Genomic DNA, 26,112 nt, shown 5'->3' with positions numbered 1-26,112 from the left:
AACATCAAATTTCATTGAGATCCGATCACCCGTTCGCAAGTTGAAAATACCTCATTTTTCTAATTTTTAAGACTTACTCCCCCCCCCCCAACTACCCCAAAGAGAACAAATAAGTTCCGATTATGTCAATCATGTATCTAGGACTTGCGCTTATTTTTCCCATCAAGTTTCATCCCGATCCCTCTACTCTAAGTGTTTTCCAAGATTTTAGGTTTCCCCCCTCCAACTCCCCCCAATGTCATCAGACCCAGTCGGGATTTAAAATAAGAGCTCTGAGACACAATATCATTCCAAACATCAAATTTCATTAAGATCCAATCACCCGCTCATAAGTTAAAAATACTTCATTTTTTCTATTTTTCCGAATTAACCGGCCCCTACTCCCCCCCCCCCCCCCAGATGGTCAAATCGGGAAAACGACTATTTCTAATTTAATCTGGTCCGGTCCCTGATACGCTTGCCAAATTTCATCGTCCTAGCTTACCTGGAAGTGCCTAAAGTAGCAAAACCGGGACTTTAGGTTTTCCCCCTCCGACTCCCCCCAATGTCATCAGATCCGGTCGGGATTTAAAATAAGAGCTCTAAGACACAATATCATTCCAAACATGAAATTTCATTAAGATCCAAATACCCGCTGATAAGTTAAAAATACTTCATTTTTTCTATTTTTTGCGAATTAACCGGGCCCCCACTCCCCCCCAGATGGTCAAATCGGGAAAACGACTATTTCTAATTTAATCTGGTGCGGTCCCTGATACGCTTGCCAAATTTCATCGTCCTAGCTTACCTGGAAGTGCCTAAAGTAGCAAAACCGGGACAGACAGACCGACAGACAGACAGACAGACCGACAGAATTGGCGACTGCTATATGTCACTTGGTTAATACCAAGTGCCATAAAAACCTATGAATTAGCTATGACACCTGTTTAGAAGCCTCAATGGGTAGAGGGGTGCCCCCCCCCCATTATAATCTCAATATAATGTTTAAGTCTATTCTTTCTTGTTTCATTAATATGTGGGAGAAGTTATCTGTTCTCTAATTTTAGATCAATTAAGTGGTTTTGTTCAGTTAAATTACTGTGGGAAAGAAGGAGTCTTCTCCCTAATTATCCCTTGGTTGAGTCTAGAGGGCCTGGTCCTTTATATCAAACTGTTATGATTCATATGGTCTGTTTTTATAAAAATTTCAAATGTAAACAGCCTCCCAAAGAAGGTGTAAAGCTTTATATTATCATTTATTATTATTATATTATTAAAATCTGGATATACCTTAGTTCTGCCCTAGGAATGGTGTATGGACGAATGGATGATATATGGACTTATCTATCAACAATTGAAATGACATCATTTTTATACAATCCTAAAAAGAGCTTATGTCAGATTTGCCTCTCACTTACTCGGACTTTAGGCTTTTTCTACAATTAGTCATGGCTTGATACCCGCAACTACTTGATTTTTATTAAATTAAGTTTAAAAAAAGTGAGTTGAGGCTGAGACTGGTTTGAGCAGGCAGCAATCATCCCTCAAAAGGGCGAGGAGAGTCAGCAGCCGTGGAGAGCAAGCCCTAGATCCACCTTAGTTCCAACCGTTGTACCACCTTAGATTGCTCATCAAGGGATCTTTTCTTGCGCCAAGGTCGGCACTTTAGCTATCAAGGAGAATCCCCCCCCCCCAAAAGCAGGATTTTGGTGGCCATGACTGACTTCAATTCATCCAATCTCGGCAGCGTATTCCTCAAAAATTTAGGTCCCTTTTTGTACCTACTACTCCTAGAAGCACCACGAAAAGGTTGTAATCCTTCCAAGCTTCAGAAAAGGAGCCTACAATTCTAGAATTATGGGAGTAAGAATACAAAACTTTGGGGAACTTTGGGAGTAAGAATACAAAACGTAAAAAGAAGGCGAAGGGGCGTTATTGAAACGCCAGGAATGTATCATAATAGTGACTAAGGTCACAGTGTCTTGTCATATCTAATATAAATTGTTTCAATTTTTGTTCACTTTATTGTAAATAGTATCAAGATAGCAAATAGTTGCAATAATTGTGGTTGTTTACAGAACTACCGGGAAGAGGTAGTCACAAAATGTTGCTTCTGTATCCTGAAGGAAACTATATAAAAGGACAAAAAAGTTTTATTGAAATCAACTATGTAGACTATGGACAAGGGGAGGGTGCAGTTATTTTCGGTCCTTCTTTTCTTTGAAGATGGCTTTATGGATGTCTCATTTAGTATCATTGAAAGTTTTGAATTTAATTCTTTTGCAAAATAATATCGGTTTCGTTAAAAATCTATTTAGTTTTGATTGCCTTAATTCAACATAGCGTATTGATTACATAATTGATTAACTTCAGGGAATTTATTTTTAGGCTGTCGCTAACGTGGTTTCTGAAGATGTTGCAGCGATACGCAGCTCACACATTTCAGCCTGGCATCAGATTTGGAGCACCGGCTTCTCTGTTAGCTATTCAAAAGCAGAGGGTGCACTCAACGGACAACAGATCAATGCAACGATGTATTATACCCTATCGCAGGTGATTGTGTATTTACTTTGTGATACTTCGTATGCACTTTAAGCTTATGTAGGATTGTTTCTGTGTTAACAAACACCAAAAACAAGAAGAAACAATAGGAAATTTCTCAAGACAGTGGAAAACAAATTAGAATGAATATTTCGGCCCTATGTCCAAGGGCCGTCCTCAGCAATACAAAAATATATAAGAAGAAACAACTTACAAGAGGATAAAATCAATAAAACTAAAATGAAAAGTTTTTCAAAACAGTCCCAGCATCCTTGCCTCAGCGAAGTTCAACCAGGACTGATTTCGCTATTTACGTTTCTGTATTCCTTCCCTTTTACCCCTCCTTTTTGTAGTCTTGAGTTTTAAGACTTCCCATACAGTTCCTTATCTATTCTATATAATCCGATCATTTTTGTGTTATATTCGAAGTTAACGTGTTTCCTCCTAAAATGCCCCATTCCCCCAGAAGAATAATGTTCTTGATAATTGATGTCTTTCACATAGGACTAGGCCTTTTCGGAGGTATATTTACTTTTGCTCTTTAGCAAAACATTGTACCTAATCATTGGAACCAGTTTTGTTGCCAGTTTAGTATTATTTTGCAATATTAATAGGAATGGCTAATACTTCCTAATATTGTAAGAATTATTTTATGCCTACGAAGGGAATCCTGTTTTTCCTTGGTGGTAAAAATATTGTTTTCCTTCAATAAAGTTAAGCCGTAATAAAGTGTTCAATTTGGGTCTTGTCTTGTAGTATTTGCACAATTTAATGTACACTTACTATTGTGCAATATTGCACAAATCTTATAGGGCATGACAAAATTTGAATAGAACAATGATCATGCTTTATAATGCTTTCTAACGTATTATTTTTACTCAACTAGGTAAAAAGGGGTGGCGGTGAGAGATTCTTCTATTCATTCCAATTAATGGCATTTTCATAATTAAAATAGTCACAAATTTGTTTCTACGCCCAAGGGGGCTATGAAGATGATCAGACTCTCTCTTGTTAGTCAGGGGAGCTTACGGTTAAATAAATTATAATGAAACTACCAAATTTCAGATGCCAGATGGGGCTGGAAACGCTTGGCCCGGCTGCAAGCTCAGGTAGATAAATACAAGTAAAAGTACGTCTCTAATAGATATGGAGACCCTTTGTTTTGTGTATGCTTATTAAACAGTTCATAAAATATTATAGGTGTTTTTCCACACTTGTACTAATATTATGAACCCTCTAAGAGTCAAATGTTGGACACGCCACCTTCGCAGCACTCGTATAATCCGACACTAATTATTGCCCGTTGAACGTGTAGTAAAATTCATCTTGAGAAAGCAGCTACATAATCTGTCTACTTATAGGCTGCAATATTATCTGGTGGACGCCAGAGTTCACCCATAGTGTCCTATGTTGGACTCATCTGGAGTGCTACTTACACAATTTTAACTGCCCCTGTGAAAAGGTTCATCCATATTCGACAATATGGCAAGACTTGCAGTTAAAATTCATAAAAATGGATGATTTGTTCTTAGAACAAAGAATCCCACACACATATTTCACGCTGAAGAAATGGACCCGATAGGGTGTGCGGCCTGTGAGAGTTCTGATGACGCATTTATTCCTAGAGATAAAACAAAAGTGACAAAAGTAGTAAGACAATACAGACTATCTCAGTAGCGTCATTGAAATTGTGCAGAAACATGCTGCAAAAATTATATCCGGTGCAAATTATGTGTCTCATGAATCCGTTTTCAAGTCTCTCTCTCCATGAGTGCAGATACGAATCACTCGCAAGTCAGAGGCATTGTTCGTTGCTGCCGCCTTCTTGAACAAAGCTTCTGCCTTCTCGAAGCAGAAATAAAACCGTACCGTTGAGATGCCCTATCGGTCGTTTTATGAACTCTTCCATTCATTTCTTTGTTAGTGCATTTACAGTTCGTCATTCATTCACCTTGTAATTTCCTCATGTTGAAAAAATAACATAATTTTGTTGCGGCCTTGGCCAAAATTATGAAACCTGTTTTTATTAGACGAATCTTGAAGAGATAGTTTGTCAGCATTCTTGATAATCTAACTTTTAAATATTGTATAAGGATTTCTGCGTAGAAGTTTTGATTGGGTAACTGCTAGGAACCAAAGAGATGAGACTCTGTTTATTGAAAAGGCATATTCAGAATGAGCGAATCGTTGAAATTTCAACCAATTTTGGTTTAATGTGAATCTGGAACCTTTCAAAAGAGAAAATGTTGTTCTGCTTGCCCTCTAATGCTTTAAAAAGTTAGTTTCGATTCTATTTACTGATGGTATGGTTTGGTTCGACTTGTTAGCTCTAAGGCTCGTTTAAAAAAGAAAAAAAAATACAAGTAAAACGTTAAAAATAAGCTCGAAACGCTGATTTGAAAAATCAATGAAAATGCAACGTGGATAAACATGTAGTGTGACTAAAAAATATCATTAACTGACATTCTAAGCCAAAAATTCCTTAAAATTACAATTTTCAATATATTTTGGGGGATATTTTATCCAATTATTTTTTCATCCCAGTTAGAGGCAAAGAAAAGTACTGTTCAAAGATAATTGAAAGTACTGCAATTATAGACAATAATTGGGCAATTATAATTATAGGGCAATTTCTTGATAAAAAAAAATTACAGCCGTTTAGCATTGTGGCGCATGAGTACTAATTTACAACTGGTGTTTACTGTTTCATTTCCCCTGCTAAAAAAAATATTTATTATTATTGATTTATTTATTTTCGAAATTCTACAAAGCATTGAACAATTGTAAATGATCTTCATTAACAAAAATTAAATGCTTCATCAAAGGGCTTAAGAAAAAATTATGCTTTGTTTTAAAAATTATGAAAAATAATTAAAAATTATGACACCTTACCGCTAAGTATTTGATATCAGTTTCTTTGATTTCAAAAGACAGTCTCATCACTGCCGCGTCTTATACCTACCCATTTGGATTGATTAGGGAAGTAAATGTTTCAAGGCTATGGTCAATTTTGGCATCACCCCTCTGGGATTTTGTAGGTGTTCTTAAAAATATGTATGCACCGCTTCAGAGGTTCGACATTAAGGGTGAACTGTGGTATGGATAAGATAGCATTGCAACCTGTTTACCTGTGCTTTAACGCTAAAAAATACGAAGTTTGGCTCGGAACACGAACCATACACTATAATTAAACTCCTTGCTCTTTTTGAGATAAGATAATGTTTGTTTTCAAAAGCTTATCACAGGCCATAGCCGAGTGGATTGATTTACGGATTTAGGATCGTTTATCCGAGAGGATGAGGGTTCGAACCCTAGTTTACCCAATTATTTAGTTTAAGACGGGGGCAGTGGCGTGACTCTGTAAGCTCAGCGAGAGTCAACCCAGTTGTAAATGGATATCTGAAAAAATCAGGGGAAGGTAAGCAGGAAGGGTTTGCGAAAGCACAGGGTAGTTGTCCCCAACCCCCCATTGCACTTCCTGGCTGAAGGGACAAGAAACGGGGATCGGCACGGCCGATAGGGACTGTAAAGTTCAATGCAGTATTCTTTACCTTTTTTTTACCTTTTTATCACAAACTCTAATACAGCCGAATTTGCTCCGTATCTCAAGTAAAAGAGAACAAAAACAAAACAGAAACTACCAAATCAATAGACAAATGTTAAAAACTAGTGAAAGGAAGTCTAGTACATTAAAAAATGTCACTGAAAAATAAAACAACTACGAAAAAATATAACGTTAATGTATATATATAAGTTAAATAGCCAAAAATGGATCTATATAAATATATATCTACAAATGAATAAAGAAAAGAGAATCGTAAGCATAGTGCTGGTGAAAGATGAAACAATTGGTAACTAAAAAAAGGCATGTGTCAAAACCTAAAAAAAAAAATATAACTAGAAACTTGATAAAATATAAGTAAAACGTTGGTCTAAAGATTACTCACAGAGCAGCAAAAAAGGACAGAAAATGTCACTATAAAAATTGGCAATGATTAATGTAACAATACATACACCCAAAAAAAGACGAAGAAGCCCTGTTTCATTCTTGACAAATATCAAAAATTATTACAGTGCTCTAAGAAAGGGGGGGGGGGACTTTTTCGGAATATCTCAGCAACAACATGGGGTCGGTAATTAGGTTGGGATTGTGGAGGTTAAACCGGGGGAGACGTGACCTAGTGTGGTTCGAGGATGTCCTCAAAGTTTTTGATGTTAAACTATCTTGTTTTATCTTTTTACAGGTGAGAGCACCGTTGCATGAAGCATTTATAAAGGAAAGTCAGAGGACCGCTTTACATACACAGCTCGAATACACGGAGGGTTGTTTTTCCGGGCATCATACCTTACAAGCCCCCAAACTCTGGACGAAGTTGAAAACTCTTGATGATGTTCAATATTTAACTAATCTGTGGCTGCTCACTCTTGAAAAGAGGGTATGTATTTAATAAAGTGAGAGCATAGACATCTATTTAATCTTATGAGATGTAAACTAAAACAAAAACAAAATAAGTGACTTTTATGAAAAATATAACCACAATTCGGGAAAAACCTTGAAAGTAGTAATTTGTTTTAGGGGGTGGGAGGGGGATGGGCCGGCCTACCAACGTTTATTATTTTTCTAACCAAAAATTGTAAGTACGTACAGATCCCAACCCTTAGCGAGAGGAGCTGAAAGGGAAAGATTTAGCTTTCGAAGCCAACTTTTTTTTGGAGGGGGCAGGCTCTTTGAACCAATATTAAGGAAGAAGAATCCTTCGTCTCTTCTTCTTGTTAAATATAAGATGACCTCAAGGTTTTACTTGAAATTCGGACCATTGATAGTAGGTGTCAATGGAGGTGTAATGAGCTATGTTTTATTTATTTTTTTCACCTGCTTTTGAACACCCATTGTGTAAAAATTAGTAAATTATGAGACAAATTAGAAAAAGTCTTCAGATTTCCCCCTCCCCTCCTCACATGCATGCCTGTCTTAGTAGGCCGGTACCGTTGCCAAATTGTGGCTAACTTCGTTCCTACTTTCTGTGCATGAGACAAATGCATCAAACTAGGTACATATGGCGTAGTTTGGGGAATGGTTTTAAACTTTGATTATTTAAAATATTCTGATCGGCATCCTTAGTTTAATGCTTATCCTTGTATGCTTAGGTCTACAGTGTTTCCAGCTTGTAGCTAACGGTGTTTTGTTTTTCTAGGGATGTGACAAATTAGTCAAGTCTGGTGCAGATGGTATAGTTTTGGCGATGGTCTTAACCTTTGGTGGTTTGAAATTTTCTGATCAATATCTTGAATTTAACACTCATCCAAGTGATTTCCATAGAGATCTTCAGATTTCAAGTCTGAAAAGTCTCAAGTCAGAAAAAGTCTTCAGATTCCCCCCCTTCTCACATGTATGCCTGTCTTAGTAGGCCGGTACCGTTGCCAAATTGTGGCTAACGTCATTTCTACTTTCTGTGCATGAGAAAAATGCATCAAATTAGGTACATATAGCGTAGTTTGGGGAATGGTTTTAAACTTTAATTATTTAAAATATTCTGATCGGCATCCTTAGTTTAATGCTTATCCTTGTATGCTTAGGTCTACAGCGTTTCCAGCTTGTAGCTAACGGTGTTTTGCTTTTCTAGGGATGCGACAAATTAGTCAAGTCTGGTGCAGATGGTGTAGTTTTGGCGATGGTCTTAAGCTTTGGTGGTTTGAAATTTTCTGATCAACATCTTGAATTTAACACTCATCCAAGTGATTTCCATAGAGATCATTATTTCAGGTAGGATTCTTATTAGTCCGTTTAAAGTTTATGCTTCCCGTACAGAGGCAGTTTCAGGGGGGGGGCACCTTCCCTAGACGCAGAATTTTTAGGAGCGCAAAATTTTAAATAAACAATCTAGCCGGTAGTCATTTAGCAATTTTTGAAATTTTGTTTCTATTAAATAAAGCAGAGGGCGCAGTTGATGAATGAAAATAATCAGTAAATTATTAATTAAAAAAATAAATTAAAAATCGTTAAATAATAATAATCAAACTAATTAATAATAATTAAATAATTTAAATAATAAATTAAAAAAAATGAAATATTAGTTAATAATTTGAAAATAATTTTGTTAAAATTTGGCCGGAAAATTCTTTTGGAGACAAGGGGGGCACTAAGCCCCCCTTGTCAAGGCCCCCAAGGTCTTGCCTTGGGCGCACGAGTGGCCAGAACCGCCACTGCCTATACAAGTGTTAGCACGTTACTCTTCTGTTTTTCTACAGGTTTAATATTTTAACGTTGTCAACATTGAAATCGTAACGTATCGTAATTGTAACGTTATCAACGCAATATTATAACTTTCTCGACGTTATTTCAAATTTCGGTTATCGCTCCATAGTTGAGATTCAGTTCTATCCATCTATATAATAAAAATTTTTTAAAATTTGGTGCAACAGGATTTTCATTGATTTATAAAAAAATGTTGAAAATTGGTTGAAAAATCATTGAAAAGTTACAATTTTGGTATTTTTATGCAAGCTTAGATCCTTCTCTGTTAAAAAAAGTCCAATGATCTCATATTAATACGGTTTTGATCCGGCATTTGAGCAATAGAAATGTTTTTGATGCCAAAATATTAAAAAAAAAATCGCTTAATAACGTATCCAGAATCGACCGTGAAGAAATACCCCTTTTTTTCAGGGAAAAGAGGGGAAAATCTCCAATTTAAATCTCTGCAATATTTTATGGATTAAAAGGTCGTTTCTTATTAATTCAAGTCTGGGGATACTAAAAATGACATCAGAGTTAGAGAATTTCATCGCTTAGTACCCCATTTCCACCCTAAGCAAGGTCAGAGGGGGATGAAAAATCAGAATTTTGATTTGTACAGTATTTGGTGGATTAAAAGGTCGTCCCCTATTAATTCAAGTCTCCGTAGACCGAAAATGATGTCAAAATGAGAAAATTATATAATTTAGCATCCTATTTCCACACTAAGCGAGGCCAGAGTTTGCGGGGGGGGGGGGGTTGAAAGCACCCGTTCTATTGCCCTACTTTTGGTTTTAACGGAGTTTCATAGCAATTTCATGCCAGTGAACTCAAATATGAACTAACAATGGGCTCTGTTAGTATCCACCTGACTTCAGAGATTGTGTGTGTTTAGGGGGCGGGGGGTTGTAATTTTACATACAATAATATTTTTTTGCTGGAACATTTTTTTCAGGGCTAAAAAAAAATCTTGACAGGGCTAAATCTTGACAGAAATTTGTTTTCAGATTCTCTTCAAGGGCTGTCTTGACTCTCCCACCCCTATTCTCACCCCTCCCTCACCCTTTAGCACTGGAGGTGCAATGAGAACATTTGAAGATTTCGATTTTTAACTTCGTTCCTGGATTTTACAAATTTGGTTATTTTTTTTAAGCATGAACAGTAAAAACTTAAGCAAAAAAGAGCAAACAGGAAAGGTTTTCGATTACTGTTTTCCTTTCGAACATCTTCGAACATCGAACAACTTCGTTTTTGATTACTGTTACTCTTGAAGAATCACAACTTCATTCTGATTAAAAAGCTATTTAAAAAAAAAAAAACGCAAAAGAAAGGTTGAGACAGCTTGTTCTATGGCACTAGTCGAATCGTCCAGAAAAGGTCACTCTTTAGCAAGTGCATCGAAGGCCATCACAGTCACCTTTACAGCTACAGTGAATAAGTTTGAGATGGCGTTCAGGAGCAGGTGGAATTTCAGTCATAAATACAAAAATACAATGTCAAAATTACAATGTAAATCAAATTACAAATTACCAGAAAACCAATTACAGGGTAACACAATAAAAATAAGATAACTAAAACAAAAGAGAAAAACATAAAATGAGGGGAAAAAAACTCACAACTTGCAGAATTTAATACAGCAGTAATGTATAGAAATATGGAAGCAAGCTGTCCTAATCGTCATTATTATTTGATTTATAGCCCACTCTTAATACTAAAAAACGTGGAGCAAAAAAAGAGAGAAAAACGAACAAATAAAGGAAACATAACTTACGACTGAGAAAACCTGATAAGGCGGTGATGCGGAGGTATTCGGATACAAGCGGCATTTGAAAGATTTCTGCGTACTACTTCCAATTTTACAGTAATATCAGGAACAAGCAATTTGTTAATAAGAACCTGGTTTTTTTTGTCCAAGGAGGAAAAATCAATAAAAATTTACAAAGTCTAAAATAATTAATCCGGATTCTTTTTAGTTTTTTTTTCTTAAGAAGGGGAAAAATTCCAGAAGCGAAAAGAATTGTAGAGTCTCAAAAAGTTAAGTAGAGCTTGACCTACGCAAGTTTATCGCAAGTATATTTATCTCTATTGGCAACAATTTTAGCATAATACAATTTGACTTCCTTATCAATATCGGAGATTGTGTGCTAGCGCAAGCTTGGAAGACTGTTAGTAATAGAAATACCGAGCCATCGAAGAAAACTCATCTACATTAAGAGAAAGGCCTATATCTGAAAAAGAAGTAGCAACACGAGGAACCACGTTAGATAGACCAGTTCTAGTTTGGCTTATAAGAAGCAGGTCATCAGCATAGATAATCTATGAAACATCAGAAAAACCAGAGAGATAGGTAGCCGATATCTTTACTAGAACTCCTGAAATACATAACTTAAATAGGGTCGGAGATAAAACTCTAGACTAGATAAAACTTTACTTTCCGAGAAGACGAAAGGTATTCAGGTGAGATTTTCAGAGAATGTCGAGGGGAGTGTTGAACCAAATTAAAACACGTTATTTGTATACGGATTGTCAAAAGGGTGAAATAATGAATAACTGTGTATATTAATTTGGAAAATTCAGGAAATAATAAAAGAGATTATCAAAAAGGCAATATTTCCATGCTATCAATACTGCTACAACTACCAACACCACTACTACCACACTACTCCATTTACAGTATTAAGGGGAAATTTGGACTAAATCCAAAGACGCTATGTTCATGCACAATGTCAAAATAGCTTATCTCAAGAATTGATTTGGGTATTAAGTTGGAACTTTCAGTGAATACTTAAAGGGGAAGATCATCTCACCAAAAGGTAATATATGCACACAGTACTCCTAGTATTACTGTTACTGCTACATCTACTATTACTACTACTCAGGGCCGTCACGTATGGGAAGAAGGGGGAACGCCCCCCCCCCACTGTTTTGGTCACTCGGTTGAAAAATAAGTCCGTAAAATCGTGAGGCGAAGTGCCATAATTTTCCCGACACCGCTAAAATTCTTTTGTCGGTTAAATAAAGACCACGAAAATACTGACATGTCAACGTAGCAGTTTTTCCGACTCCTGCCCTGAGTTTACAGATCGTGACACAATTTTCCATTTGGTTAAATAAAGAGCATTAAAATAGTGAAATGATATATACAAAAATCTGGATCTAGATTGGTAAATGAAGTGTTCTTACCAACTCGTGCAGTGATTTTACGTGTCATATTCGAAACCGGCATTATGCTAATTATTGAAAAAAAACATTCGGTAAAAATAACCAGCCAGTCGGTAAAATCCCTTGCTCCCTCCCCTCCCCCCCAAAAAAAAATTAGACTAGTAACGACCCGGCTACTACTACTTCTATTGCAACTACTTGTAGGGCTAAGACCATTGAGATGAAAATATCAAGAAGTATATGAACGTAAAGATTCTCAAAGGGACATATCAGCAATGTCGTTGCGATGCCTATTTGTATTAAGTTGAAACTTGCCGGACTTGATGACAGGGATGTTCTACTGACCAAGAGGCAATATGTTAATACTACTGCTGCTAGTAGTACTGCCGCTGTTCAATAGCCTACTACTATTTGTGATATCAATGCTACTACTGTGACTACTATTACAACTCTACATTAAGATATGAAGGTGAAATTATCAAGAAATTTTGAAGGGAGAAGATGAACTGAATCAGAACACGCCCTCTGTATGCAGGTTGTCAAAAGGGTGCAACAGCAATATATTAGGAACAGTTTTGTGTGTGAATTTGAAACTAACAGGGCTTGTTGTGGGGGATATTGAGCTAACCAAAAGAAAATATTTGCATCCTAATGCTACTGCTGCTACTCATGCTACTGCTACTGTCACTATTATTACTACTTCTATTACTACTACTGCCACTAAAGCTTAGGCTTTAAAGGTACTAAGGATATTAAGGCAAAAAAGTGGCAATATATAGAAACTGTATTTAATTAATTCGAAGTACACTATGCCCACACAGTTTGCCAAGCCGACGCATCAGAAATGCTTCAGAAACGGTTGATGGTATGTTCTAAGCTGAAACTTTCAGCGTATTTTGAAGAGGATGTTGAAGAAACTAATGGTGCTATGCGCGTACTGCTACTAATGCTGCTACAACTATTGTTATTGTGCAAGCTAAGGGTATTAAGGTGAACCTTTTAAGGAATGTTTAGGCGGATGTTGAACTTAATAAAAACAAAATATGAACAGGTGACCTTTAAAAAAGGTAGCAAAGCAATATCTGAAGAGTAACTTATATTATTAATTTGGACCTTTAAGGGTAGGTTTTGGGGGACTTTGAACTAGCCAGAAGGCACTATATGTACACTTTTAATACTACCAATACAGTTACTGTAATTAATGACGCTGAAGGTATTAGATGAAACTTATAGGGAACGTTTAGGAGTTTCTATAAAACCAAAAAACTGTATGAATACACGTTTTCAAAAGGGCATATAAGCAATATCGTAGACAGCACCACTCTATGAATGCTAGAAATATTATTGAAACTTTTATAGGAGCTAATTCGATTCAGAATTAGAAGTCTTGGTGTCCTTTTTAAAAGTAAAAAGAAATTGGGGGGGGGCAAAGCAGCCCTTCTCTCAAACCCATTCATTTTATAAACGCATCCAGTCGCGATTTTGAGACGGTCGTAAAGCATAGTAGAACGGTCCAGCAACTATGTCCTTAGAGATATTAGGCATGTCAATCCCCCACAATTATGCAACTGGCCCATTATGATTTAAAACTAAATGCTCTTTTAAAATAAATCTAAAGGCATTACGTCTATGGTTGCCAATAAGACACCTCAGCAATATATCAAGAACGACTGGGGTTATTAAGTTGAAACTTTTGTGGATACTGCTATTACTACTTTTGCTCTTACAGTTTCAATAAATAAAAAGAGTGTAAGTGTGTCCAGGCTGTCAAAGAGCATAGATAGAATCTTTTGGGGATGATATTAAGTTTTATTTTTCAGGTCAACTTCAGAAGCTATAAAATTAAATTAAAAAATACTGTTTGTGTGTGGATTAAAAACTGTTGAAAAGTTTCTCCAGCATACAAATAACAACCCATGCTATGGGTTTTTAGAGAAAAAGCTAAAAAGATGTAAAATATTATATTTCCCATGAAAAAGCCAATGTCAATAAAAAACTGACAGAAATTAATCTAAAAAACTTTTCCCACAAAGAAGTTTTTAATAGGAAAGTAAAGAGCTCCATTAAGCCAAGAATAAAGTCAAATAATCTTCCAAGCGTAAAACTATGACAAATCACTATCAATGAATAAATGAAACTCAAAACGAGCAAAAATTCATATGAGTAGGGCCGATAACCCCCAGGCCTTCTCAAGGCCAGAATATAATGTGCACTTCACCGAAAACAAAATACGTTTTAAATATTTTCACTTATTTACTTTCAAAGAAAGAATTATCAAAACTTTTTAAAGAATAAATATCAATATTTGTCAATTAAACTGACAATCCAAGGGATTTTTTTTTAAGTAAAGTGCAAATTGTGTTCTGGTCTTGAGAAGACATGGGGGTTATGGGGGGTCATAAGAAACGACCTTTCTATCTAGAAAATGTTGCAGAAATTTAAGTCCGAGAAAGAGATATTTCTGCAGGGACGATTTCGAGTGATTTTGAATTTGTTATTAAGCAAATCTCGTTGAACATTTTGGTGTTCATTTGTGTGTGAATACTGCACAAATTAGACCTCGTCTAAGGTGGAAATGGGGTAATAAGTAATGGAACTTTTCAATTCCGATGTCATTTTCGGTCTCCACAGACTTGAATTAATAGAAAACGACCTTTTAACCCACCAAATACTGCACAAATCAAGATTCGGATTTTTCATCCCCCTCTGACTGCTTAGGATGGAAATGGGGTTCAAAGTAACAAAATTTTTCAATTATTGTGTCATTTTTGGTCGCCCCAGTCTTGAACTAATAGGAAACAACCCTTTAATCCACCAAATACTATTTCTCTTTGAATGGAGCTAATTTTTTTTTTTCAAAATGCGTAAGAATGTTTATAAAAAGAAAGAAACCTTTTAAGGTTTTACTTGCTTTAAATTTGAACTCACATGTTTCAGGTATTTTCATATCGAATCTCAGACTGGAAATTTGGGTCTTTAACCAAACCCCCCCCCCCCCCCTCTGGCAATCCATCCGTGAGGGAATATTGTGGACCAACATCAATTTTTAAAATCACACGGGTAGAGGTTTCAAAAGCCAAATGCAATAATAGCTTCTTTTTGTTATAATAAAACATTTTGAGAATTAGGGGCTCTAAGAATCTTTACCCCAGCCCCAATTTCTTGAGTACTAGGAAAGGCAAATTTTTCTTTTATTTTTTTGGGAGCATTAAAGACCGTTTGGGTGGACGTCCTTGCCGCAATATCTGCTAAGTTTTATATATCTCGTTCTTGGGTTGAACACTATCCTTGTTCTTTCTTTGCCACCCTCCTCTCTACCTCTCTTTCTTTTTTTTTAGATAGATACATGTTTATTTCCAACAAGAATTAAGCCATTTAAACAAACAGCGCAAATGCCTAATGGCATACTTAAGCGCGTGGTATATCAAAAAAAAAAAAAAAAAAAAAACATCATTACTTCGGCTTAAACTAATTTGCACTTCTTTCGGAAATTAAACTTCAACACTCACAGCGGAAAATATTATGGGAGACTAGCAACATGATTTCTTAATAACTTCAGAAATTTATTTCTATCATTACAATTTCTCACACCTATTGGGATTAAATTCCAAACTTTTGGACCAATACGACGCAAACTAAATCCCGCTCGCACCGTTGGCCTAGTTTCAAAAGAGAAATCAGAACTATGAGATGTTGGGTAATTGTGGAATTGTGAATTTGTCGGGAATAATCTTGGGAAATTTAGTGAAAGTTGTCCAAAAACATAATTGTGGCAAATATTAGAAATGGCAATAAAATTTTGTTGATGAACAGAGAAGCAACCAGAAGATCCATAAAGATGGCTAACTGAGGATCTATTATTAACATTAAACATTAATCTAAGGGCTTTATTTTGTAGATTTTGAAGATGTTTAAACGTTGAAGGAAAAGTAGGTGCCCAAACAGAAACACAGTAAAGAAAATATGGATTAACAAAAGAAAAATATATTGTCTTTAAAATATTCCTTGGGAAAAAATGGCGTAAACGAGAAAGAATCCCGATATTTCGTGAGATTTTTAGAGACATGGTTTTCACGTGTTCACGGAAAGACAGATTTTCATCCAAAATAATTCCAAGATATTTAAATTTATCATCACGTTTTAGTACCCTATCATTTAGATAAAGAGAAAACTGTTCAGTTTTTTGAGAACCAGATCGAGAAAACAGCATATATTGACATTTCTTCTCATTTAATGAAAGTAAATTTCTGGCATACCAATCCCCTGCAGATAAAAGTGTGTTATTAAGATTATGAAAGAGTATGGATAAATCAGCATGGGATGCAAAAATAACAACATCATCTGCAAACATTACACTTTTACAAAGTGGTAATACCTCAGGCAAATCATTTATAAATAGAAGGAATAAGGTCGGTCCCAGGACAGACCCTTGAGGGACCCCACAACTTGTCAAAAAACTTTCCGAACGGATACCATGAATTCTATCATGACATTCAAGTTTTATATTCGTAAGATAAGCTTTTAAAAAATTTAAAGATTTTGAAGCAAAACCATATTTTTGGAGTTTCATTAACAACAGACGATGGTGGACTATGTCAAAGGCATTGGCGACATCAAGAAATACCGCCAACGCATGCTGATCACTGTCAATTGCATCATTTATCTCAAGCAGAAGTTCATGAATTGCCAACTCCGTTGATTTTCCTTTAATGAAACCAAACTGAGAACGATGAAAAATATTTTTATCAATTAAATAATTATGGAGCTGATGGTTCGCTATCTTTTCCAAAAGTTTACTAAACACTGATAAAAGTGATATACCTCTATAATTTGAAGGATCACTAGTAATTCTACGTTTATGTAGTGCAATAACATTAGCTTTCTTCAACAAATCGGGAAAAACTCCATGTACAAATGACAAATTATATATTTGTGCAAGTAATGGGGCAACATCAGTAGCTACCTGCTTTACTGTTCGAGTAGAAAAACCAAATTCATCAGAAGAAGAGCTATTTTTAAGCTTCATGATAATTTTTTCACATGTTGGGGCGTCATTTCGGAAAAATCAAAAGGGTTTTCATTTTGATGATCATTATCAAAAGAAATGGTAGGGACATTTAACAATGGAGAAAAAAATCCGATGTAAGCTTTTTTCCTACTGAACTAAAATAGTCTCCCAATATATTCAAAATTTCTTTACGGTCAGTTACCTTACTTCCATCAACTTCTAGGCAATCAACACTAGATTTAGATTTATGTCTAGGTCGAATTCTTTCATTAATCAATTGCCAAATTTTTTTCATATCTGACTTATACTGAATAAACTTATCTTTATAATATGTTCTCTTTGCATATCTAACAATCGAATTTAACTTATTTCTATATGCTCTATATTCTTCAAAAGAGGCATCAATTGGATTTTTTAAATACCTCTTAAATTTTATATTCTTATTCTTAATTGAAATCAAAATTCCTTCGGTAATCCAATGATCAAATTTTTTTAAATATTTTCCATGTATAAACTTAGTTGCAGTAGCCTCCTCTCTGAGCCGTATCATATCAGAAATAAATTTGGTAAATGCAACATTAACATCATTTGAACCATAAACTATACTCCAAACGTTACTATTAATTAGTTCACGTAGTAGCTTAAAATCAATCCACTCAAATCGTTTATGTGAAGTATCATCTCTAGCATCCCAAGAACGAGTATAAACTCTCCCTAAATCTAGAAGAACACTCACCGGGAAATGGTCTGATATATCAAATAAAATTACAGAGGATTTCAATGCTTTAACTGAATTAACAGAAAAAAATATGTTATCAATCAGTGTAGCTGCAGTATTTGTAACCCTAGTTGGGAGAGAAACGCTGGGAAGAAAACCAGCACACAGCATAATATTCAAAATTCCTTATGAGTACTAAGATCTAAATTCAGCAAATCAAAATTAAACTCCCCTGATACAATAACTGGTTTCCTTGACTCGCTGAGTTTTAAAAGAACCGACTCAAAAACCTCAAAAATTTTTTTGAGTTACTCGATGGAGGTCTATATACTGAACCAAATATAAACGAATCACCACTCGTGGGGTTAATCTCTCTCTCTCTCTCTCTCTCTCTCTCTCTCTCTCTCTCTCTCTCTCTCTCTCTCTCTCTCTCTCTCTCTTCCTCTCTTCCTCTCTCGAAACAATCGCTAGGAGTTTAAAGAGGACCTGCTTGAACAAAAAAAGTAAGTTGGGTGACTGTGTTTATTCTGAGATGCAAGATATTGCAACAATGCAATCAAAACCAACTATAGTTTTGGTTTACTTTTCGTTTTTGCTCAATTTTTTTTTTGAAATTGTTCTGTCCCTCAGAAAATTGGGCGAGTCACATTTTTCATGTAGCTTATTGTTTGATATGCGATCATTCAAACGAAAGCAGCTTCTTTCAAAGGTCTTTTCAGGGTTAGAACCAATCCAGGCGCATGCGCAAGCATGCATCAAGCCCTGAACCATCTCCATTTTCAAAATTTCTTTTTATAGTAATTTTCAAAAAAAAATATATATATAATTTCACTGATACAAATTTGAATTTGATTTTTCATCTCAAGGGTTATCGCTATCTTCGCTGATGATAATTTTAAAGTTATTGTTCTTTTTTCTCTAAGGCCAGTTTAACCCTTTTTAATTATAATTTTTTCAACTGACTGGTGAAAAAGCTGGTTGGCATTACGACACTACGAAAGAAGAGACAAAACAAACCTAAATCACTTTTTTGTACGTATTTATCATTGTCAAGATAAAGGGAATGCTCTGCTTCCCTCGGAGAGCTCTCTACGGAGGACTCTAACTCCTCTCTGTCCATTGTGATGAATGTCCATAATAAGATCAGAGCGTAATTTATTCCAAAAATCACAGCGCCGCACTGAAATTTATTAAACCAAACTATGTTTTCTTTTGTCAAAATCATGAGCAAATACAAAATTAAATTGGGAATCTTCCCAGCTACATGAATAGTTAAATGAAATTAGTAAAATTAAATAATTATATAAAAAGTTACTTAATTAAATAATAAATAATAATAAATAAAAAAATAAAAAATAATCAAATAAAATACTAAGTAAATAAATAAAACATTAAAATAAAACAAAGTATTATAAAATACAATGAAATAATTACATTATTTAATAAAATACTTGAAACTAAAACCAGAGGTGTATATTCTTTTCTAACTAACATTTTTGTTCACTTTATGAACTTCATTGATTTGGCTTCTGAAGAAAACATCATCTTCCATATCATCATTAAGTCTAAGAATCGTAGAATACCACTTTGTGGAAAGGGTATTTTTAAATATTTGTTTTAAAGTTTGACTCTGTCTCTCAACTCTACTTTTTAAAACAGTAAAAAAATTTAGCGTAAAGAGCGGGGCGTTGAGGAGGGAACAGCCTCTTTTATATAAGGACTAATTTCTGTTCGTTTTAAGTTTTAATATCGCTCCTTACTTTCAGTTAAAAAAACCTTATTTTTTTTATTTAATGTCAAAAAGAATTTTGGCGCAATATTGTTATTTTTGGCGCAATATTGTGTAATAAGGAAGATAGAGCTCATGATGCTATTTTTTGGAAGTAGAGAGAGGTTTGGTCAATTCCAAGTTATCTACATGTAATAATCAGTAGACTGATAAAGGAGAGAAAGCTGAGAAAGACTGAATAAAGGAGAATAAAGGCTGATAAAGGAGAGAAAGCAGTCTACTTTATCAGTAGACTGATAAAGGAGAGTAAGATAAAGAAAGAGAAAGACTAATAAAGGAGAGAAAGCTGTGGTGTCTTCCAATTGTCTTATAAAGTGAAGGTAGAAAGAGGTAAAATAGAGTAATGTAGGTTACTGTTGGGTTAACATTTTCTTCCTTACCTGGAAAACTGAAAGGATGAAAATCGATTGGAGGTCGAAGCTCTCTTCGACCCCTCCCACCTTCTGAAGATGAAGTAAGAAAAGTTGAAATTCATGAAAGGTCATGTTTTACGGGTGTAAGGGTTATAGACTGTTAACAATCGCCCTTTTGGCAATCGATCAAAGGCTAAATAAGATGCAGTAATCCCTCGAATGGGCCTGGAAGAGCTCAATAGAAAGAACTGAAGGGAAATAGGAATTTCATGGGAGAGGATAAATAATCAAGCTCTGAGCCGACTGGGGTTGGGGACTAGTGTGGGCATCTGTGTTGCGATTCGGTGCTGTGATAAGTTGTCAGTAGTAGTAGTAGTTTAGAAATTATTTGAGAATATTTGAAACTGCATTGAACCTCTTGTGCTTAAGGAAAAAAAAAAACTCCTATCTACAGGCGCTAAACCAAAATTTTTTGTAAAGTAATTAAGTTTTTAGTTTTTTTCTTAATCTTACCCGGTAAGACAAAGGGAATAAAACTTATGGTCGAACATATAAATTGTTTTTGAAAACTTAGAGTCAAATTGTGGAGCTTTTGGGGATGACAGAGGAGCTTAGTAAGTTACTGAACTTAGGGATTTTGTAATTACCATGGCTTTAAGCTTATTAAAATCAACTTGTTCTTATCTACAAGCATTTCTAATTGAAATATCTCAAAATTCGCCTCTTTTAATAAAGGTCGTAGGGGGGGGGGGGCTTTTGAAGAGAAAAGGATGGACGCCAAGATAATCTTCCCCAGACTCTTTGAAGTTTCCTGACATTTCAATTTTAATAATTACTCTTTGTCACATATTTCGGAAATCGATCAGAAGATATATTCTTCTCAGCCCTTCTGAATAATTTTGTTAAGATTTGGCACAGCGAAGCATTAGCTGTTTTTTTGTTTTTTTTTTTTTTTTTTTTTTTTTTTTTTTTTTTTTTTTTTTTTTTTTTTTTTTTTTTTTTTTTTTTGTTTTTTTTACCGTATTTTTATATCTTCAGTTCAACGCAATGACATGTTAAACCCTACCTTCATCAACCTTCATCAATATTTTAAAGCAAAAACCCAAGCCCCCCTCTGGATAAGATTTTCAAATTCTTAGACCCTTTCGTACTATCCTGGCTATTGGGGTTGATGACAAAACTTATTCTGGCGGAAAGTTTTCTGTTTTCAAGTACGTAATACCGGGTTCTCAAATGCTGGTAGAAAGTTTTGCTCTCAAATTCAATGCTTTATAATTTGCGTTTGTTTGTATTTCATTGATGATTTACAAGCGACCATTTCTTAATAAAAAAAAACAAGTTTGTCTTTAACTGCAAGTAAAGTGCAATATTAAAAATTAAATCTAGAAATTACTCCGTATATGGAAGGAGTTGTCCCCTACTCAACGCCTCGCTCTTTACGCTAAAGTTTGACTCTGTCACAACTCTACTTTTTAAAACAATAAAAAACTTAAAACTTACTTGCAACGAAACCTTACTTGCAGGTAAAAAGCTTTCTTTTAAATTTAATTTCTGAACGTTTTTGAATTAATATATGTTTTGATTTTGTCCCACCGCATAATAAAAATTAAATCGAAATTTGCATTTTTTCTTTGCTAAATGGCTTTCTCATAGTTTTGATCGGATGATTTTGAAAAAAAGAGCTGGGGGAGGAGGCCTAGTTGCCCTTCAATTTTTGGCTACTTAGAAATTCCACTATATTTTTTATTTTTTGTACAAACGTTCTTGTTAGTAATAAACCTACGTACCCTACGAATTAACTTACGTAACGTCGAAACCTCGCTCTTTACAGTAAAGTTTGAATTGTATCCCAAACCTTTAAGAATGACCCCTGAATCACAAAGGCCGTAGAATAAATAGTTGAAACTACTAAAAAATACTTTAGCGTAAAGAGCAAAGTATTGTGGAGAAGACGAACCCCTTTATAAAGGTAATATTTTATGTTCGTTTTAAGTTTTAATGCTACTCATTACTTCCAGGAGAAAAAAATTATTTAGTTTCTCATTTTTTTTTTGAAATAATGCTAGAAAATCCTGTGCCCCCTTCACGGAAATTCTCTTCCCTCATGATAAATTCCTCCATGGAAAGATCCTCCCACGTAACCCCCTCCCCCGACCCACTCCCACCCCAAAGCGAAAAAGTCTCTCTGAAAACGTCTGTACACTTCATAATAATCATTACTATATGTAAACAATGGTCAAAGTTTGTAGCTTGCAGCCCCTCTCCCGGGGACTGTGGGGGATTAAGTCGTTCCCGAAGACATAGTTATTAGATTTTTGACTAAGCTGAACAGAATGGCATCTCAAAATTTTAAGCCGGTGATTTTGGAGAAAAAATTTGCGTGGGAGAGGGCCTAGGTGCCCTCCAATTTTTTTGGTCACTTAAAAAGGGCACTAGAAATTTTAATTTCCGTTCGAATGAGCCATCTTGCAATATTCTAGGACCACTGAGTCGATACGGTCACCCCTGGGGAAAAAACAAAAACAAAAAATAAACAAATAAACACGCATCCGTGATCTGGCTTCTGGCAAAGGATACAAAATTCCACGTTTTTGGAGATAGGAGCTTGAAACTTTAACAACAGGGTTTTCTGATACGCTGAATGTAATGGTGTGATTTTCGAATTTTAGGGGGTGTTTCCCCCTTTTTAAAATAAGGCAAATTTTTCGAGGTTTGTAACTTTTTATGGGTAAGACTAAACTTGATGAAACTTATATATTTAAAATCAGCATTAAAATGTGATTCTTTTGTACGTAACTATTAGCATCAAAATTTCCGTTTTTTAGAGTTTCGGTTACTATTGAGCCGGATCGCTCCTTACTGTAGTTCGTTACCACGAACTGTTTGATTTTTCGACAATAATCTTTTCAGTTCTCTTCTTCTTTTCTTGTGGATCTCGGTAGGGAACGAGGCAGTAAACCTCCTAGACCTCTATCCTGTATAAATTGGTCCATAAAGTACCCTCCCTAAAAAAAAGGCAGAAAAAATCAAATATTTGTACCTTATTTCATATTGTTGTGCATAGTTATCCACAATTTCTAGGCTGTACCCTATTTTTAGGAAAAAGGATATTATTGGTATTCGAGCGTGTTATTTCTGCTTCTGTAAATTTCTTCTCTATCTGCCTCATTGGTATAGGAATAGAAAGATAGTAAAAAGCTCTATCTTGCAAATCAGACAGTTCATGGTAACAAACTGTAGTAAGAAGCGACCCGGCTCAATAGTAACCAAAACTCTAAACCCTTTTTAACCGTTTTAACCAAAACTCAAAAACCCTTTTTAAGTGACCAAAAAAATCGGAGGGCACCTAGGCCCTCTCCCACGCTAATTATTTTCCGAAAGTCAACGGATCAAAATCCTGAGATAGCTATTTTATTCAGCGTAGTCGAAAAACCTTATAACTATGTCTTTGGGGACGACTTACTCCCCCACAGTCCCCATGGGAGGGACTACAAGTTACAAACTTTGACCACTGCTTACATATAGTAATGGTTATTGGGAAGTGTACAGGCGTTTTTAGAAAGATTTTTTGGTTGGGGGAGGGGTTGAGAAGACGGGGATATGCTGGGGGAACTTTCCATCGAGGAATTTGTCATGGGGGAAGAAAATTTCCATGAAGGGAGCACAGGATTTACTAGCATTGTTTAAAAAAAACAATGAAAAAATAAATATGAAAAAGTGTTTTTCAGCTGGAAGTAAGGAGCAGCATTAAAACTTAAAACGAACAGAAATTATTACCCATATGAGGGGCTTACCTCCTCCTAATACCTTGCTCTTTACGCTAAAGTAATTTTAGTAATGCCAACTATTTATTCTACGGTTTTTGTGATTCAGGGGTCATTCTTAATGAATTGGGACAAAATTTAAGATTTAGTGTAAAGAGAGAGGTACTGACGAGGGGGCGAACCCTCTCATACATGTAATAAAAACATGAGAATAAAAAGTTCTTTACGTAAGCTAATTTATAAGTTACGTATATCTTTTACTAATGAAAAGATTCGTAAAAAATTAAAAGTTCTAGTTGCCTTTTTAATTAACCATAAAATTGGAGGGCAACTAGGCTTCCTCCCCCGCTCTTTTTTTCTCAAAATCTTTCGATCAAAATTATGAGGAAGCCATTTAGCCAAAAAAAAAAAAAAAAAAATATACAAATTTCGTTTTAATTATTCTTTTGCGGAGAGCCAAAATCAAAACACGCATTTATTCAAAAACGTTCAGACATTAAATAAAAAAAAACAAGTTTTTTCAACTGAAAGTAAGGAGCAACATTAAAACTTAAAACGAACAGAAATTACTTCGTATATGAAAGGGACTGCTTCCTCATCAACGCCCCGCTCTTTACGCTAAAGTTTTTTACTGTTTTAAAAAGAAGAGTTGAGAGAAAGAGTCAAACTTTAGCGTAAAGAGCGGGGCGTTGATGAGGAAGCAGCCCCTTTCATATACGTAGTAATTTCTGTTCGTTTTAAGTTTTAATAGTGCTCCTTACTTTCAGTTGAAAAAACTTGTTTTTTTATTTAATATTACTAAGAAGCTGACTGCTTTACACGAAAAGCTTTCGGAAACAGCGTATCGGTTTTATTGCCTCGCCACGGTTTGATCCCTTAGTTTTATTAATTTTATTATTTAATGTTATTGTTGATTAAAGTTATTGCTAATTAATGTTATTGTTGATTTTTCATTTTTGTGTCACGTTTTTTTGTTTTTAAAGTGTTTTCTCCACTTTATATATTTTTTGTTGTAAGTGGGTTATAAATAAATATTGCTATTATTATAGGAGGATTAGCTACGGGAACTCAACGCATGTCAATATCACAGTATCAGTTATGCCAGACAACAGAGCCGCCATCTATGTTGCTTTGGATCGAAGCGATGGGCATTACTATGCTTGTGACGCAGGTTGTTTGGACCCACCTGTTGAATTGAAGTAAGTCAAAATCTTTTTTAGAGATATTAGGAAGGAACAAACAGTGGTAGGTATGAAAATAAAGCATACAGAGTGTCCAATGTGTAGCCTTTCAAGTCAACTTTCTATAAACTGAACTCCCCTTTTTTAGGGATTTTAGGGAGGAAAAAACAGCGATGGGTATGAAAATCAAGCATACAGAGTGTCCAATGTGTAGCCTTTCAAGTCAACTTTCTATAAACTGAACATTGAATGCCTGCACCAATGGTGCCTACTCTTAGCCTCCTAGCTACGCCTGTGCCGGCTCCTTTTTTTCTTTGATCTACTAGATAAAATATGGGTACTTGAACAAAGTTCTGTATCTTATAAAACGAAATCCGTGCAGGAGGGAGGACAACTACGAATTTGGAGTTTTTGTTTTACTTTTGACTAAAGTGTCCTTAGATTTTGCAGGTAAATATAATTTCTTTTTTTTTGGCTCGGTAGATCCGTATAAATGTATGTTAGCACAATGGTAGCTATGACAATCAAACATACAGGATGTCCACTGTTTAGCCTCGAAAGTCAATTTCTTATTTGCCGAACTTTGAATGACTCTTATGTTTCATGGAATCAGATATAGGGAAAGATAGTAACGTTGTCTTAGAAGACACAAGATCAAGGTACAAGTAAAGTATTTTCCCTTCTTTTATATTTTGAGTTCTCTAATATCTTATGAATTCTCCGAAATATTGATATTTGGTCCTGAAATCAGACAAACCTAAACGGCTACTCAGACTTTTAAAAACGGCTAAATAATGACGCTATTGATTTTGACACTAATATTTGAAATAGTGAGTGAAGATGTAAAAAAAAAAGAATATCCTAAGCATAGGATGTTAGTTCTCAGTTGGAAAAAGTTTGAAAGATATGAAGTGATGACTGTGGTCAAGTATGGCTTTGAAATGCGGGCGGCTCGGAAAGGCTGAGAAAGAAATGTTATATTTTCTCCTGGGGAATTTTCTTAAGATAGTCTTAAGAAAAGTCTTAAGAAAATAAGTTTTTTTTTTTTTTTTTTTTTTTTTTTTTTTTTTTTTTTTTTTTTTTTTTTTTTTTTTTTTTGATCATCCATTTGGGGTAAAACAAAAAGCGATTATTCTCCGAATGGGATGGAAAGAGATGATAGGAAAGGGTTTAAAGGAAGCTGGAGCTTCAGTGAGGGTAAAGAGTGAAGCTTTGCATAGGCAGAAATGGAAAAAGAGCATCCCCAACAGTGTTGGCCTCAGTAGGCTTGGTGCTGCAATGAGATGTTAATTGTAGAAATAGTAGTAGTGCTCAAGAAATTTGATTCTAAGTGCATATTGGGGGCAAGTCCAGGACGTCTAAGTTGCCCTTTAATGATCTCT

At 35.2% G+C, this 26,112-nt stretch overlaps 1 protein-coding gene across 3 annotated transcripts in view; it reads left to right on the top strand.

Annotated features, from left to right (window-relative positions):
* LOC136033127 (uncharacterized protein KIAA2013 homolog) overlaps positions 1-26,112 on the top strand; it is a 69,043-nt gene that overhangs the window by 26,128 nt on the left and 16,803 nt on the right. For all 3 annotated transcript variants that reach the window (XM_065713760.1, XM_065713762.1, XM_065713761.1), the window contains exons 5-8: positions 2,368-2,532; positions 6,765-6,956; positions 8,145-8,284; positions 24,599-24,748. In XM_065713760.1, coding sequence (XP_065569832.1) covers positions 2,368-2,532; positions 6,765-6,956; positions 8,145-8,284; positions 24,599-24,748 — 647 coding nt within the window. The remainder of the gene's footprint in view (positions 1-2,367; positions 2,533-6,764; positions 6,957-8,144; positions 8,285-24,598; positions 24,749-26,112) is intronic.

The sequence above is a fragment of the Artemia franciscana genome, chromosome 11 (assembly GCF_032884065.1).
Source record: "Artemia franciscana chromosome 11, ASM3288406v1, whole genome shotgun sequence".
NCBI lineage: Eukaryota > Metazoa > Arthropoda > Branchiopoda > Anostraca > Artemiidae > Artemia > Artemia franciscana.
The sequence above is the reverse complement of the archived record's forward strand: the minus strand, read 5'-3'. Positions and strand labels throughout refer to the sequence as shown.